The following is an 18,012-nucleotide window of genomic DNA, read 5'->3' on the forward strand; positions in this document are numbered from 1 at the left end:
TAGATATAGCTCCATATAAGAACTCTGATCAAGCTTGCAATCCATTAACACACACACACACACACACACACACACACACCATGGTATGCCATAGCATAAAATGGACAGACGTGTCAAGACTACAGTTACTTTACAGATTCCATCTTAATAAAGCATTTAGTTCATTGTAGTACTTGCTTCTGCATTAAGTTACACAATACATGCCTGGCTGAGCTGTTTCTACTCACTCTCTACTGTCTGCCTCAGTTTCAGCTCTTTACTCTCGCTCTGTCTGCTGTAGCGCTGCTCTCAGGCTGCTGTTTGCTCACTGCTCCATACTGGCTGCTCTATGCTTTAACCACTGTGTTTGCCGTTTCCCGCAGAACTACTTGAGCTTGTCTCTCATTGTAGCCCGGCCATAATGACAGGACTGGGACTTTGCTCTGCTCGGCTGAACATGCCTTTCTTTCTGTCCCTCGCTGCACAGCTTCTGTGGAATATGTATGATGTGATGCAGGAGAACAGGCAGGGTTCGGAGAATTGTGTCACAGCGTCTGACCTTGTTTTGATCTCTCTCTGTGTTAAATATCTATGTGTGTGCATGTTTCTGTTGCAATCTGTGGGTGTACGCTTTCATACCTCGTACATGCTTGTGTGTGTCTTCGTTTATGCGTTTGTTGTGGGTGTTTTGTTGCGTCTGTGTGTGTCATTTGTTTGTATGCGGTCATCTCTAGGCCAGACTCTGCAGAAGGCTTTTCTTCCTGCCCATCGGCTGGAAGTCGGAACGGAGAGAAGGACTGGGAGAATGAGTCGACCACCTCCTCCACTCCCTCCAACGCTGAATATACAGGTACACACTCTCCACTCAGTTATACACCATGGTTAATGGGCGTTTACATAGCTACATGCTAGACTATTTCATTGTTGTACAGTAAAGTCTAGTATTGGCAAATGCAGATGTGTCCTATTGCAGTCCCATGCCTGTTGTTTTTCCCCCAGGACCCAAACTATACAAGGAGCCCAGTGCCAAGTCCAACAAACACATCATCCAGAACGCTCTGGCTCACTGCTGCCTGGCTGGCAAAGTCAACGAAGGGCAGAAGAACAAGATACTTGATGTATGTTTTGTGTTTGTGTGTCTATATGTCTCTATGTGATTTCTTCTTTACATTTCTTCCCGCTTTAGGCTAATATTCTGCATTCAACAATGATTTCTTTCCATTATCTGCTGTAGGAAATGGAGAAGTCGGAGGCCAATAACTTCCTGGTGTTGTTCCGTGACGCGGGTTGCCAGTTCAGGTCTGTGTACACCTACTGCCCCGAGACCGAGGAGATCACCAAGCTAGCCGGCATCGGACCCAAGAGCATCACCACCAAGATGATCGAGGGCCTGTACAAGTACAACTCGGACAGGAAGCAGTTCAGCCACATCCCGGCGAAGACCATGTCCGCCAGCGTGGACGCCATCACCATCGCCAGCCATCTGTGGCAGACCAAGAAGCAGGGGACGCCCAAAAAACTGCAGCCTAAGTAGTGCCAGATGTCTCGGGGCGAGATTTGGACATAACTCTCTGCCCTGCTCTGGAGTAGATATAGAAGAATTTGTGGATATTGTTTTTTTTCATTAAAGGGACTCACGGCCCCACCGGTATAATTCACGACTGGAATGTAGCACACGAGCTACAACAAAAGGGCCTCACGGACATTGTTGTTATGAAACAGAACTGACTGTGACACCCTAGACTATTTAAATGGGGCACGTGTGTGTACTTGTCAGCATGTGTATCCATGTTCTTGTGTGCCAAAAAAAAAAAAGAAAGAAAAGAATAGGCGGACCAATGCCTTACCTTGTTGAACCACTGAAGCACTGAATGTCACTCCTCTGAAAGAGGCAGAGTTTGGTTTCCCTAAGTTGATCATGTGTGGCCTTATGCTTGTTTTGTGTCATATGGAAGCAATGTGAGTGTCAGTGTCATTATGTAAGCGCCTGTTGCAAAGTCTGTCGTGATGCAGGAGAGAGGTTGTGTGTAACCACAGGTCTGGGATCAGATTACCCTCCCTCGCTCCCCAATCATCTGAAGGGTGAACGGTCTGATCTGGAATCAGGTAGAGGCAGCATGTGTGGATGAGAGATTTGCTGCTACACATGCACGCTTTCCCATGTGACTGAAAAACTGAACAGTTCAGATCTGTGTAGTGTGTGTGAATAGTGAAGTGCCAAGAAGAGTGAGGAAAATACCTCAGTTGTTGATTGCCATTACTTTCCGTCGGTGTAAGATGATGAGATTGTTTATTGAGTATCATCAGACCAATTCTGGAAAGCACCCGCAACTGACTCTTTTAATTTATTTCATTTTGATAATGCTTTGGAGATCTTTTAAAAGGCATTTGAGATTTTATTCAGAGAAACATAATATACTATATGTCTATAAGTTAAATGAGTTTGTATATAATGGCTATTCCATACAAAATGAATGAGTCAGCTTTTAGTAGCTTTTGAGTAGCTTTTGTCATTTATCATGTACGCGTATCAGTATATCGTTGTCTGGGGCCTTTTATCGTGCTACAAATGCAAAAAGTGAAGTGTGATCACTCAACAGTATCACTGATAAGACTATCATCAGTAGTAGAATAGCCAGAAATCCCACACCGTGTCATCAGTCTGTGCAATCTAAGAATAATTTGAATAATCACTGTTGACATAAAGCAGTTGGACCTTACAAATATTCAACATGTCACTTTATTGTGGATATTGTCTTAACTATTAGATCCTGATTACCCTGAAAGTATTCCACAATTGTAAATAAAAGAGTCAATTCACCTATGATAGCACTTCATGACCCTATCCACTGTAGTTGAGTCGAACCATAAAGATATTTCCACTTCAGGACTGTCATGCTTGTTATTTTACTTTTACTCGTGTTACATTTTTTAATGTGTTCCTTTATTATGTGTTCACGCTGTACAGATATATTTTGGCATATAGAGGTATTTTTTGTATCCACGTTTACCATTTGGAGGTGTTGACAAAGCAGCACAATTGAAGAAGGAAGTATGTTGAAAGGATGGTGTATGGTGGGGAGATGGGCCAGAAGTCTTACTTCAGGCTTTATTGTGCTATAGTTCAGTATGGAATTATGAAACCCAATAAGTATATCCAATAAGTCGTACTATTTTTTTTTTTCCAACTCTGAATTCCTTTTCTTTTCAATTTACTAAATATGTTCAAGTGTTCGTTAATTTTTGTTGTTTTTCTATTCCTTTGAGCTTTATTAAAATGCCAGCTATCAACAGTACTCATGGTGTCTCTTTTAATATTCCTGTCTTGATTCTTCCAAGTTACTGCTAATAATTATGATGGTCTTATTGTCTTAAACTGGAATGAATAATGCAACGTCCATCCTAGTTTGACAACACTTTCACTACTTGTTTACTATCGTTGTAAAGACCTAAATAAACAATATAGATATGCACCTTAGGCCAATATAATCATCATCATCATCATCATCATCACAGTGCCTGTACTGAATCATGTGGGTTTAAGACTGAGCTGTAAAACAAGGCTTTTACCACATCAGACCACAAGAGCTCAGACATTCATACCCTGCAAGACCACACACGCACTTATGTCATCATTATCATCATTTTAGTCATTGTCATTATCTATCACCATCACTGATGTTACATAATGCATAAATTAATGAGATTATGAACTTCACTGTCACTCCTGTTACTATAGACCATATTTAACAAAAATGTTTTGACTTTTCAAAAATCAAAGAAAGCACCATATTTCTGCATTATTCTTATAGTGTGACTGTGGTACTTGGTGGGTTTAGAGTGGCCTTATCTTATTTTATCATATATTTTTTGTCTCCTATGGTATTACTGAAGGATTTTCTGTAGTATAATTCTTTGACCTATAGTAGCCAAGCTGTGACATTTCTCAGTTTTGCTGTGGCTATCCTTTCAAAATTTACTATAGGATAGGATTACTATACTTCTTTTCGGCAATGGGTTGCTCACTATTTTTCACATTTAACAAATTGATGGTAGTTATGCCAGCCATGTTACCTATTCTGCCCTAACGAGAATAACGCAATAATATTCCTATAATATTCCCATAAAATATAGTGTGTGTATGTGGTACTCAATAGTGAGTTTATAGTGACTTCGTCGTACTATGGTATTTTTTTTTAAATCTCAGGTATTATTATAATTCCTATGAGGACTAATAGTTTTGCTTTGAATTTGTAGCCTATAGTATTCCTCAAAAAAATGATCAATGGATTGCTATATGTTTATTTTATTGTCATATTGCCACTGAATGATGCATCATTGCGACTGAGACCTCTGACTACATTGATAAGACGTGGGAAAACTTTTCTATTTTTTATCCCACTTCACTACGGCCTATTTATGAAACCTTCTGGTGTTTATGATGATGAGCAGTGAAGTTTCCAGAGGAGAAGCTGAGCTGTGCCTGGGTGGAGGCGGTGCTCCCGGCAGGCAGGCAGGGCTGGGTAGCAGCAGACCGACCGCAGCGGCTCAGAAACATCCAGCAAGGAGGGGACAGTTAACGTTAGAGGAGGAGGAACAAGGCAGGCAACACTGACAATACCGAGCTATACCGTCGTGACAGCGTGTGTCAACACAGAAACACTCAAGGAACAGCGTTTTCATCCCATGTATTTTTAGAAACAGGTGAGCATGAATCGCATCTAAAGCGGCTGCGTTGTTGGTGGGAAAGCTGTCAGTCCGCACCCCGCCCGTCCTGCTAACTAGCGGATGATGCCTGTCATCCCCGCTTCCCTCGGCCTGGCTAGCTAGTCGGTCCCCCCCTTCCCCTTAATTCCAGCAGTCTAACAAATTAGTTAGCTTTGTATGAGCACCAGCTAACTCGCTATTAGTTGGTTTTACTTTAATCCGGTCGCTAAATTCGCTAGCTACATAACGCTAACAAGTAGCTAAGCTTCTTATGGTGTTTGACTTGTGCCTCAGTGCCAGTGTTATTAGCTAACCGCCTCTCTTGCTAGCTTAGCAAGGCTGCAGCGCTTGTCTTTGATTATTTGTAAGCTAGGCAATATTGCCTGCTGGCTTGGTAGCTGTTAAGGTGTAATGATTGAACCCCACCCGCCCAGATAGAAAACCAATGCTGAAGGAGGCTATTTATGCCATGACTTCAATGTGGGATTGTGATTTTCTTTGTAAACAAACCTTGTGGAGGAGAGTGCATCCCTTCAAGCTACATTTGTTGCTCTCTTGCATTATCAACTTCTTGTCTCTTAGCTGCTATGAAAACATGCCTAACTGTTCTGTGTTGTCACTCCATAATTAAAACACACAAGTGCCATCTAAATGTGATTACAAGAACCTACATTATTGCAGACAGTGCCCTGACTTTGCCCTCATCATCTGAAATGGAAAAAGTGTGGCCTTTACTGATAATTCTTTTATGTTTGATGTTCAAGTTTGATGTTGTTGATACAAAACAAGCAAGGTTGCAAGGATATGGTGAAAATGTACACAATGGTTAAACAAGAGTGTGTTGCAAATCACAACAGCCATGCTGCTGTCAGGTTAAAACCTCCCATCCTCACAAAGTCAGCTTGTTAGAGTTCTGCTTCGTTGTCCTTCTGGCAGCCCGTCGTCACCATGACAGCGGAGGAAACCATAAACGTGAAGGAGGTGGAGATCATCAAGGTGATCCTGGACTTTCTCAACTCCAGGAAGTTGCACATCAGCATGCTGGCTCTGGAGAAGGAGAGTGGCGTCATCAACGGGCTCTACTCTGACGACATGCTGTTCCTCAGGTAGATGAAAGAAAAAAATCGAACAACAGCAACAGTCACATCATGCAGTCTGGATTACAGAGCATACTGTCTTCTACTGAGAGTCAACTCCAAAGGGTAGTTTACTGTGAGACAGGAACATCAGGCAGACTATCCTAGGTATAAGTTTTGTGTACTCTGGTTTCTGATAGTATCTCATACATTTCTGATAGTGAAACTGAATCGCTGCATCAGATCTGAGTGCTCCCTTGAAAGTCAGCCAGCAGTGTGTTGTCTGCAGATCTGTATGGATTTTCACTCAGCTTGAGCGTTAAATGCATAATGGGATTGCACCTTCTGTTGTGAAGTTTCCATTCATTGACCTTCTTTTATCTTGTCATTTTTATTGTGTAATAGACAACAATTAAGAGAATGCCACAGCAATTAGGGAGACATAGACTCTTCTTTTGTTCTTTTGTTCTTTTTTGTGCTTGAGGTTAGGCATTTGTTGACCATTTTAAAATGAGGACATTATTGCAGGCATTACATGCGTATTAATGAAATGTGATCTGTTTCAGGCAACTGGTGCTTGATGGCCAGTGGGATGAGGTCCTGCAGTTCATTCAGCCTTTAGAGTGCATGGATAAGTTTGACAGAAAAAGGTGCGTGTTCATAATCACAATCACTTTCATTACATACAAGTTTATATGTACTTTTTGCACCTTTCTATATGTACAAGTTATTTGACTCTGTGAGGTTGATGCTGAGGTACACATGAACACAGTAACAAAGCTTTGACACTGTTGTCATCGTCACATTGTCTTCCGTTGTCAGGTTCCGTTACATTATCCTAAAGCAGAAGTTTTTGGAGGCTCTGTGTGTGAACAACGCCATGTCTGCAGAGGACGAGCCACAGCATGTGAGTCAAAACACTGGATAATGGAGATCGACTGATTACTGTTTTTTGAAGGTTGCTTCCAAGTTTGAGGAGCCAAAAATTATGAATATTTTGTGAATATATTACAATAATAAGATCAGTAGTAGCCGCAGAGCTCCCCTGTCAGCAGCATTCACCCTTGAACCCTCTCATTTATTTACAGATCAATTTTTTTTAACAAATTCAGCAAATATAATGTACCATGATTTTGTAATATTATGATTGTCAGTGTTTGAAAAATTTGGTTAATAGTGATAGAAATTTATTTAAATAACCTAATTGTCCAAAATGTTTTCCAGGCCCCCCGAATGACAGGTCAGCCTTGAATCACCATCCTGGTGAATAGACTTTGCAACAGCATGGCTTTGTCTTCCCACTGACTTTGGTTGTCATGACAGTTAAGGAAGCTTGTTAATCTCAAGGACAAGAGAGACAAAAAGAAAAAAGTACTAAAATTGTTGATCAATTAAAGTCAAAGCTTTTACACAGGCGATCTAGGGATTTCATCTTTTTTTTTACTGATTGCAGAACAGTTGTTTGTTTAAATACATTTCTAGTCATAGTTTGTACCTGCAGCACTGCAAGTTATCTAAACAAGCGTCACAGCCTCTCTGTGTGGGGGAGGAGTAGGCAGGTTGTGTGTGTGTGTGTGTGTGTGTGTTGAACAGTGGCTGTGTTTACATGCAAGTAGTCACCTGGCTATTGGCCACACTCCGATTAAGTTCTTATTTGGGTTAAGCTGTTTACACGCACCTTTTATATCGTGCAAGTGAGTATCCCTGTTGCCATGAATAAACCTGCAATGTCCCGCCCACAAATGAAATGGTCCGCCAGAAAAAAAGTATGAAAGCTGTGGCCGGCAGCTGCCCGCTCCGTCTTTGATTGGACAGTAGGTTACTTCTAACGCAGGGGAAAGAAATGATGATCCTAGTAGTACCAGCAATAGAAAGTACTGCTTGCCAGCGTGTTTTTGTTGACATGAAAATGTACCCATAATGCAGTGCGAGTCTGAGTTTGCGCACATGGCGAAAAACAAAAGTAGAAGGAGTAAGATGTTGACATGACACAGTAACCCATTTAATATGGGAGTAAGCCAGACATCTTAACTGTGATCCTCATAATCAGAGTATGAGCTTACTCAGGGTTATTGATCGAGATATGACGTTTACATGCGTCAACCCAGAACCAGGTTACTGAGTGACCAGGTTAAGAACTGAATTGTCTGTCCATATAAATGTAGCCAGTGAAAGACAGGGGCTTGCTGCCAGAGGGCATAGAAATACTAGTTGAAGAATATATGCTGACGAAAGGCCAAAATGCCTTTAATATCCAATATGCCATATTTTGACATATTGGATATTAAATCAATATGCCCAAAATAATACTAATTATGATTGAATAGTGAGGTTTGCTAACAGATTTATCAAAATCATGATGGAATAATTCCACTTTTTGTGATTTCGTTATTGGTTGCAGAAATGCAATGACACGAAAACAAATGCATAATGAAATATTCTGTTAGTGCCAAGGTGGCCACCTTGACTTCTGCCAGTGAAAAAAACATGCAGAGGCTACAATAGTACTCCGAACAAACATTGATAGATAGCTCTAAACCATATCTATAATTTCTAATTGCTTGTACCCTAATTAATCAGCAGAAACAATAAATCGGTCGACCTCTATTTGCTATGTGTCTAGCTTCCATTCGTTTACTTTCAGAAGCCATTGTTTCTTCATCCGCTCATTACTCATCCTCTTAATTCAGGCTAGCTGTAGGCCTACTGTCACATGGCGAAGCTGTGAATGCAGCCTGTGTCAGTCTGCCAGAGCTATCGTGTCCTATTACTGGATTAGGTCGGGCTTCTTTGGACATCTGCACACCATGTATTGGCGTGCATACTTGCTGGCAATTGTTTGTGCGGGGGAGTGTATTGGGTGTTGTCATATGGGCCTGATTGCATGTCTATTAAAATTGTTTTCAGAATGCTCCAGAGCAGCTTTTTTATCTTGGGAATCTGAAGAAATCTGTAGAGATGAGCTAGGCTTGTGCTCCTGATCATTTTCTGTATTTTTAGTGTATGTTAGCCTTGGAGCTCTTTTTCAGTCTCACTGACATTTCCCTTCCCTCCTGTGTGCTGCTGGAGATTAGGCTCTCTTGAAAAGAACTGTAATTTTCTACCTATGCTGTTCAGAAAGAAACTTCTACTCTATCATCTAAGACAGTTAAAAAATATGTGTTTCAGTTGGAGTTCACTATGCAGGAGGCGGTCAAGTGTCTCCATGCCCTGGAGGAGTTCTGTCCGTCTAAAGATGACTACAGCAAACTGTGTCTGCTCCTCACCCTGCCGCGCCTCACCAACCATGCTGAGTTCAAGGCAAGCACTCTGCTACAGTAGATTGAAATTACAGTTGACATGCTTTATACTACCTTAATATTGCAATAATAATATAGCAATACTTAAATTCCAACTCAGAGTACCGTAATATATGATACTTGTCCTACCATTCAATTTTTGCTTGTTGGACTATTTCTTTTGTATTGTCTCATTTTTGCTCTTGTTTGGAATGTGCTGTGACTCAAAGTTATTATTGTTCCATAAAAGTAATCATGTTTGGCTGAAGTGTTAGAAAGGCAATTCTGCTTCCATGTTAGACAAGTATGTTGAATGCTTTACTGGTGTCCTGCAGGACTGGAACCCCAGCACAGCGAGGGTGCAGTGTTTTGAGGAGGCCTGCACCATGGTGGCAGAGTTCATCCCTGCAGACAGGAAGTTGAGCGAGGCCGGGTTCAAGGCCAGCGGGAACCGTCTCTTCCAGCTGCTGCTCAAGGGAGTGCTCTACGAGTGCTGTGTGGAGTTCTGCCAGGTGTGGACCGCTAAAACCAAACAACATACGACTATGACCATGCATCCTACTCAAAAAGTAGGATGCATGGTCGTTTTTGACATTCTTTGATCATACAGAGGAGAGTAGAAGAATAGAGAAAAGTCTAGAAAATAAGTCACTAATTGATGGTTAATTCCCTGGTTATTGATTGTGTGTTTACCGATGTGCAGAGCAAGGCGACGGGTGAGGAGATCACAGAGAGCGAGGTCCTCCTGGGTGTTGACATGCTGTGCGGTAACGGCTGCGACGACCTGGACCTGTCCCTGCTCTCCTGGATGCAGAACCTCTCCCACAGCGTCTTCTCCTGCGCCTTTGAGCAGAAGCAGCTCAACATCCACGTGGACCGGCTGGTCAAGCCCGCCAAGACCGGCTATGCCGACCTCCTCACCCCTCTCATCAGCAAACTGTCCCCGTACCCCTCCTCCCCCCTGCGCCGCCCCCAGTCCGCCGACACCTACATGTCACGTTCCTTGAACCCGGCGTTGGACGGCCTGTCCTACGGTCTGTCTGGGCAGGACAAGAGAGGTCCTGGGGGGGACACAGCGGGGACCAAAGGGGTCTCCCCCATGTCCCACTCCTTCGCCAACTTCCAGTACCCCGGAGTAGGGGGCCAGAGCCTGAGCAGGAGTCTCATGATGGAGAGCTCCGACTGCCACAGCATCTTCGAGGAATCACCCGAGAGGTAAGGGAGATTTGGACAGGAAAAAAAAAAGCTTTGCCTTAAAAAGGTAAAAGAGGTACAGCTAGAGGGAGGCTCTGTGAATGTTTTGACATTTTGTTCTTGCATAACACCTTGTTTGAAGTATGTGACATCAGCGAGTGACAGCGGTGATCATCTGATATCTTAGGTATGATAATGATCACAGAGGTACAATAATCTGTTGCTGTTTTCTTTGTGCTAGCTCAAGGACAGACACGCCTGTGGATAAGATGATGGGTTCGGGTGGAGCCCAGAACTTGCGGCCCGCCTCAGCTCCTGGGGAGGAAGCCCCATCACCTGGTTCTGCTGACAAGAATGAGGTAAATCCTAACATTGCTGACCTCCACTTCTTAGCTCGATAGACCTGTTGCATGTGAAACTTTGAGTGAGCCGCCATTGCTCTGCCCACTGCATAAATGCTGCATTCTTCCATTCCCCTGTATTGTTTCTTCTCCTTGTTGTCACCCTCCAGGATGGGTGTTGCCTACAGCAACAGTCTAAATATAGGCCAGCCCTGAGAAGTCTTTTTCAGTAGGGTGTCTCTGAGTCACTGAGTCATCCTCCTGTAACTCCCCGTCAGTCTGAATTACAGCCTGGTCTACTTCAAGGCTTGACCTGGCTGGTTGGCTTGCTGACTGACTGAGTGACTGATTTGCTGGCTCAGTGACAGACTGACGGTCCCAGTCTCTCTGCTTGGATCGGATTGTTTTTTTTAATTAAGGAAAGTGAGCAGTCCACTCACCCGTAGTGTTTTTATAGTTTTATTATGTCCTGCCACCATTGAACATGGTATGCAGGACGTTATGTCATCGTGGTGGCATCTGTGTGTCTGTCTTTGTGTAGACACAATCTTGTGAACACAATAACTCAATATGATGGAAACTTCATGCTTACACCACAGGTTCCCTCTGTAGAGCAGATGATCTAGTTAGATTTTGGAGCACCTTGCTGCACAAATTTGCAAATTAATGAAGACAAATTGATTTTCTTGAAACTACTATAACTCCTTAATGCTTTAGAATTCAGAGTTCACCCATGTGTTATGTATGTTGACATAGAAATATTTGCTAATTAATGCATTGGTTAGCTTAATTTATGACCTATTTAGCATAACTTGTTATGTTTAATATATCATGGTGATTATAAGCAGCTCAAGTGCCTCTTTTGTAGGTAGTCAGCCAGTAGCAAGGAAGACTGGGTAGGGCAGACAGGAAAAAAAAAAGCTCAGGCGGGGTTTGATCCTAGGTTAGTGGGGCCACATGTGGCTCCAGACGCAGGGGGCTTAACCACAAAAATGAGCCATTATCTCCATCTGTTTGCCTATAAACACACTGCTAGCACAGTGTCTGTTTCTCTGTCTCTCAGTCGCTTCTATTCTGGGTCTCTTGTGCAGCCACAGTGTGAAGTTACTGCTTTGCCCTGCCCTCCCCGTCACTCTGGAGACACATAAAGAGGCCAGAAGCAGGAGCAGACTTGGGCCTGTGTGATTTCACTTTCACACTCCCTCCCTCTGTCTCTCGCTTCGCTCTCGTTTTCCCCTCTACCCTCCTTCCTACTCCTAATCTGGCACAGTGCCAATATGTCCCCTTCTCTGCAAGTGTAGGGCCTTGCCCATCAGATAGTCGGGAAAGGAAGCAGAGAGCACAGAGGGGAAATGATCTGTCTTCGGCTCTCAGTCTCACCCTCACCTCTTTCCTTCTTCTAATACCTGAACTGACAGAAGAACGGGGTGGAGCTGAGCATTTTCCATTTTAGGCAGTTAGCTGATGGTCTCATCTAATGTGGCTTACAGTGAATGCTACAGTAGAATAAATTCCTAGATCAATAAAATGACAAGTAACCAATAAGGAGTGCAAGAGTCAGGGTCATAGTACCCTTACATTATTACATTATCACCTTGCAATATGAGGAGAAAGATGAACAGAAATGTTTCTTGCATGAAAGATGTGTGTCCATGTGTTCTTGTGTTTTCATGTACCACACATATTAACGTTAACGCGTTCGATCCTCAGCTTCGCGACTCGACAGAGAAGTTCGAGGAGTACTACCGGCAGCGCCTGCGTGTGCAGCAGCACCTGGAGCAGAAGCAGCAGCAGAGGCAGCTGTACCAGCAGATGCTGCTGGAGGGAGGGGTGCAGCAGGGAGCCCCGCAGAGCGACATGCAGCACAGCCTCACCGAGAAGTTCCTCAACAGGTACCGACACAGTGGGACATGGGACTCCTGCTGAGAATGCCCCTCGTCGGGCAGGGATTGCGCATCCATAACATATAAACACCTGCCAAGTCATATAGCAGGCTTAAGAAAGCGGTTGCACTCCGCCATGCGAGGACAGTGCGGTCGTAATACATGCACACACTGGCACAGCTTGGCAGAATTAAGCTTGCTAATTCCAGTGTGGCTTTTAATATCTTTGTACAATTGAGGAGCAGCTGTCAGACAAGGAGAGGTAGGTATGGTGCGGGGTTGATAATGATGGGTCCCATGTGGCTTTCACACACACCTCCCCCACAACCTGCCTCCAGTCCACACTGCACCATCTGTGGTGATCAGCTACGTCACAAGGGACTGTCACTTTCTGTATTTAACAGTTGCACACAATATTATACCCAGACTCCACCCATAACTTATTAGCCATCAGGACCATTTTCCTTGCCAATATACCAACTTTCAAACCATAGGTGTCACCCTGGCAACGAGCAGTACATTGATAAAAATGACATTTAGGAAGTTTGTTTCTCTTTTGCTCTGTCAGCGGGACAAAGGCCCTTTGATTTTCCCCCTAAGTTCCTCCCACTCCTCCCTCTCTCCCCCCACCCATTCCTCTGCCTCTCTGTGTACCCCCTGCATTATTCACAAGGCCAGTGCATAATGACATCATTACTTCAGTTTTCTTTTGTTCCCTGCTCTTTGCAGTTTTAACTAGATTCAGACAATATGTCCATGGCAGAATATTGTTAGATCCTGTCGATCCAGTCGGAGGCAGAAACGAGGCACAAATGGCCTGTAGGCAAAAGTAAAATGAAAGCCAATTTTCCTCCTTTTCCAATACAGTTTAAAGAAATACAAAAAAAATCCTCTGTAAACAAGAATGTCCTAAAGAAGGAAGGAAGGAGGGAGTAGAGAGAGAGAGAGAGAGATAAAAAAGGTAATGGAGAGAGAAAGAAGTAGAGAAGAGAAAGAAGAGAAAAGGAGAGATAAAAGAGAGAGACAGAGCATATACATGTGTCCATTAATGTGTTTGTGTGTGTGTCTGTGTGCGCACGCTCCTCAGGTCCATCCAGAAGCTGGAGGAGCTGAACGTGGGGATGGAGAATTTAGGAGAGGAGGTGCAGTCTCTGGCCCAGCAGTGTAACGGCAACGGGAACACGTCTGCCACGGAGAACAACAACGACCCTTCAACTCTGACCCCGGAGCAGAGCCACACCCAGGGGGGAGGGGTGCTCAGCAGCACCCCTCAGCACACTGCGGGGGGCCACGCAGTCCCTCCTCCCAACGAGTCCCCTGTTGTCTCCCAGAGGTGGGTGAGATTTCTTTGTGTGTGTGTATTTGTATTCATACCAGGGTTTCTGAATTAGATGATTACTATGTTGTGTGTTTTGTTGACAGTGGGCAGAAACAAAAGGGAAGTCAGCAAGGTGACTCTCCAGGCTCCTTATCCCGAAGTAAAGAGGTAAGAACGCACACATGCACACACACCAATACAATATTAATACTACTACTCATAATGATAATCCTCAAACAATACTGTCAGACCTGTTGTAAAAAGTTCATACTTCAAACAAGCACATCATGCCTCACTGTCCGAGATATTGAACCTCATGATGGGGCCTCATGATAGTGTTTTGTTTATCTACAGTTCCACAAGGCCACTCTGTCTCTATCAGCCCTTCCACCACAAGTTTAAGGGTTAGGGTTAGCCCATTTTCTCTCTCCAAGGCTTGACACACACTCTATCCCTCTTTCTATCTCTTATTCACCTGTGAAATATCACTCAGGCTTGCTTCCACTCACTGTCTCACTCACACACTCCCTATTATTGCTATTACTATTTTGTCCTGGTGTTCAGAAGGGTGAATTGTTATCCAGCATTCTCTGAACTTCCCTATAGATTTTAGAGAAAAGCACTTTCCCTGTGTGTTCATTATAGTAAGACATTGTAGAGAAATGCTAATTCGGGGTTTGATTAAGCAGATTATACCACAGTTTCAGCCGAATGGTGGTGATGTCATGCTGGCATGATGACAGTATGGATGTCATAGGGTAGAAAAGATCAGAGTAGATTATGCCGCTAATTACATTTAATCTGTGTGTGTGTGTGTGTGTGTGTTTTCAGGGCGACAAGCCCAAAGGCCTGTTTGTGCCAGTGAATACTCTGGAAGACACTCAAGCTATCCGCGCTGTAGCCTTCCACCCGTCTGGGGCGCTGTATGCTGTGGGATCCAACTCCAAAACACTACGCGTCTGTGCTTATCCAGAAACTCTGGACACAAGGTAACAAACATCTGAAGAGTTTCATTCCAAAATAAGATATCCAACTTTTAAGTCACACTCTTTGTTATAAACGGATTGATAGTACTTAATTAAAATAAATGCTAGTACTTTTTGAAGCACAGTAGGCACGTTAAGTCATTGACTGACAAAATCATGTCACTTTTACAGACTGGATAATTTATATGTTACACTTTTTTTTTTACCTAAAGGTATATATTGTATTGAAATAGAAGTTGTCATTAGGAACTACCTTTTTACTCTTCTGCTCTCCTATTGTTTCTGTCTTCCTTCTCTCCCCTTGTTTCTCTGCCCCACCCTTCCTGTCCTCAGCGGGTCAGGTCCAACAAAGCAGCCGGTTGTCCGTTTCAAGAGGAACAAGCACCACAAGGGTTCTATCTACTGTGTGGCCTGGAGCCACTGTGGGCAGCTGCTGGCCACAGGCTCCAATGACAAATATGTCAAAGTCCTGCCTTTCAGCGCTGAGACTTGCAACGCCACGGGTAAGCGTACTCCTCATGAGTGCTATAACAGTCTTGTTTGCAAGTGTCAGCAGGCGTTGGATGTAATAATAATGTGATACTTTATTGATCCCCCCGAGGGATATTCTCCTTTCACTTGAGGTCACTGTCTGTCTCTCTCTCTCTCTCTTTCTTTCTTTCTCTCTCTATGTCCTAGGCCCGGACCTAGAGTTCAGCATGCATGATGGCACCATCAGAGACCTGGCCTTCATGGAGGGTCCAGAAAGTGGAGGAGCCATCCTGATCAGTGCTGGAGCAGGAGACTGTAACATCTACACCACCGACTGCCAGAGAGGACAGGGCCTGCACGCGCTCAGCGGACACACAGGTTTGCTGCTTCATGCATTCACAAACCTATTCATTTGACCTGTTCTTTTACTCCAAAACTTGTAGTTTAGAGTCAAATGTGTAATTTGTGTGTTGCTGTCCAGGTCACATTCTGTCTCTATATACGTGGGGAGGCTGGATGATTGCCTCTGGCTCCCAAGACAAGACGGTGCGTTTCTGGGACCTCAGGGTGCCCAGCTGTGTCCGAGTAGTGGGGACTGCTTTCCACGGCTCAGGTAAGGCTCACTGGCTCATTCGCCATGTGTGTGTCAATCATGCAACTGCGCACTCACTTTATACTACAATAAAGCTTTGGTGTATCAATTCACTACACTATATTCTAGCAGTGCCTTTGCCTCTCTCCTTAATATACAGTATAACATATACCAGTTGGTGGACACTTGTATCCAAAGCACCATGAATGCATACATTCTTAGTCCTAGTGGGAATTTAACCCATAATTATGTGACGCCAAATTATCTTTTCTACCTGAAATCATGGTAACTTGTAAATGTTGTATCATCCATTTCTGGAAACTGAGACGCACACAAGATCACCTCCATCACCTTTCTCTCTCTCTCTCTCTCCCTCTCTCTCTCACTCCACAGGCAGTCCCGTTGCCTCGGTAGCAGTGGACCCTAGCGGCCGTCTCCTAGCAACAGGACAGGAGGACAGCGCATGCATGTTGTATGACATCAGAGGGGGACGCATGGTCCAGACGTACCGGCCGCACAGCAGTGATGTGCGATCCGTTAGGTTCTCCCCCGGAGCGCACTACCTGCTCACTGGTTCCTACGACACGAAGGTCATGGTCACCAACCTCCAAGGTAAGACTAATCTGTTGACACAGACAAAGTAATGGTACAAGTCCCCCAACAAAAAATAGACACGACCAAACACAATTCAAAAAAGAGATGATAGGCTGTGCTTGGGTTTCTGTTGTTGCATTTGGTATAGGTACCTCTTCTCACCTGTTTACCCTAGCCTCTAATGTCTATAAAGGTAACAAGGACAAACAATATAAAGATAGGTTTAGGTTGCTGAGTTTTAATAGTTCCCTCACTTATTTATCCTTTCCTTGGTATCATTTTACATTGTTACGCTCCCTTCCCTAATGTCAAATGCATTAAGCTACCTGTAAGATCTGCTTGATGATGACGCCTAGAAGCAGGCCTGTTTTTCCCAAAACACCACATCTTTTCCATGCTCTCTTGCCCATTTATCATGCTGTGAATATCCAAATAATAAGTAAATTATTGAACTACACTTACTGGAGCTGATCCTCAAATGGGCCCAGGAGTGAACCTGGGTACTAGAACCAATGTTAGCTCCACATCTACATGAACGTCTATAGGAAACGCTGCATTTTTGCCTAATAGAATCTAATGCAGGGGGTTGATTTGTCTCTCTCAACTGTATGTCATGATTTTGTGTTTGCCTCCCTGAGCTCCATTCTCTGTGTGTGTCTAGGTGACCTGACCAAGCAGTTGCCCCTGAACGTGGTGGGAGAGCACGGTGACAAGGTGATTCAGTGTCGGTGGCACACACACGACCTGTCCTTCCTCTCGTCCTCCGCTGACCGCACCGTCACACTCTGGACACACAACCCCTAGCACACAAAACACACAGCCAGTCAAACACGCTAGTATCCTCTCATACATACTTTGAAACACACACATCCCCCCTAACACACACTGCTCCTTTTGCACTGTCTACACTGTTACACCCTTGCATCGCATACAACTTGCAAAACACAGTCACACACACAAACACGCATACGCACACACAGGTGATAGAGCCCCCCCCCCCCCTGACTGTAGGAAACCAAATGAATACAAACCTGTGATCAAAAGCCCACATGTTGCTGGTTCTGCCTTTTCTTTACTACTTTAATATGAGCATCTGTCACGCTGGCTGTTGTGTTCTTGAGGGGCGAACAGGAGGTTAAAACTCCCTGGATCATTCATTGTCCTCATTATCACTCCTCTCTTCATCCCTTAATCCATGCGGTGGCATCCTACACGTTCTCACTCCCTGCGCTCACCAGTCACAGTCACTGCATGTACATTTATGGAGGAGTTGGTTGAGGATAGACGCTACAGTGCTTTGTTCATGATGGTGCCTTCCTTGAGTTCTCAGTTTCCATTAAAAGCAAAAAAAAAAAGCCGGAAAAAATAGGTCATTTTTTTAAAGATCAAATTTTGTTACTTCATTTTGAGAAAGATTACATTCCTCATTCTTTTGCACATTGTTTTCTTACAGCTGGTGTTATGCTGCTATCGTTTGGGAAAACAAGAGTTGAGTTTATGGTGTAAAACGCGGATGTAAATTTTAACGTGTCGGTTTATCAGGGGCTGAATCTGTGGAAGTCATAATATAGTCTAGCTGTTGATCAGTCAGCT

The 18,012-nt window shown here is 43.8% G+C and overlaps 2 protein-coding genes across 2 annotated transcripts in view; both read left to right on the forward strand.

Annotated features, from left to right (window-relative positions):
* camsap2b (calmodulin regulated spectrin-associated protein family, member 2b) overlaps positions 1 to 3,258 on the forward strand; it is a 32,194-nt gene extending 28,936 nt beyond the window's left edge. Inside the window, exons 21-23 of the mRNA XM_071536840.1 lie at positions 714 to 829; positions 979 to 1,097; positions 1,214 to 3,258. Coding sequence (XP_071392941.1) covers positions 714 to 829; positions 979 to 1,097; positions 1,214 to 1,513 — 535 coding nt within the window. The 3' untranslated portion in view covers positions 1,514 to 3,258. The remainder of the gene's footprint in view (positions 1 to 713; positions 830 to 978; positions 1,098 to 1,213) is intronic.
* A 1,286-nt stretch (positions 3,259 to 4,544) lies between these two features.
* wdr47a (WD repeat domain 47a) lies at positions 4,545 to 17,356 on the forward strand. The gene is made up of 17 exons (XM_071536841.1): positions 4,545 to 4,683; positions 5,623 to 5,792; positions 6,329 to 6,412; positions 6,585 to 6,669; positions 8,931 to 9,062; positions 9,376 to 9,552; positions 9,744 to 10,255; positions 10,476 to 10,593; positions 12,286 to 12,467; positions 13,546 to 13,791; positions 13,881 to 13,944; positions 14,608 to 14,765; positions 15,096 to 15,265; positions 15,441 to 15,611; positions 15,715 to 15,846; positions 16,219 to 16,437; positions 17,081 to 17,356. The coding sequence occupies exons 2-17, from the start codon at positions 5,635 to 5,637 to the stop codon at positions 17,221 to 17,223; spliced, it is 2,751 nt and encodes a 916-aa protein (XP_071392942.1). The 5' UTR covers positions 4,545 to 4,683; positions 5,623 to 5,634; the 3' UTR covers positions 17,224 to 17,356.
* The last annotated feature ends 656 nt before the right edge of the window (positions 17,357 to 18,012 follow it).

This window comes from Centroberyx affinis, unplaced genomic scaffold (genome assembly GCF_046629955.1).
Source record: "Centroberyx affinis isolate AG114_WGS23_722 - 3 ecotype Tasmania unplaced genomic scaffold, CSIRO-AGI_Caff_v1 ptg002950l_1, whole genome shotgun sequence".
In the NCBI taxonomy this organism is placed as follows: domain Eukaryota; kingdom Metazoa; phylum Chordata; class Actinopteri; order Beryciformes; family Berycidae; genus Centroberyx; species Centroberyx affinis.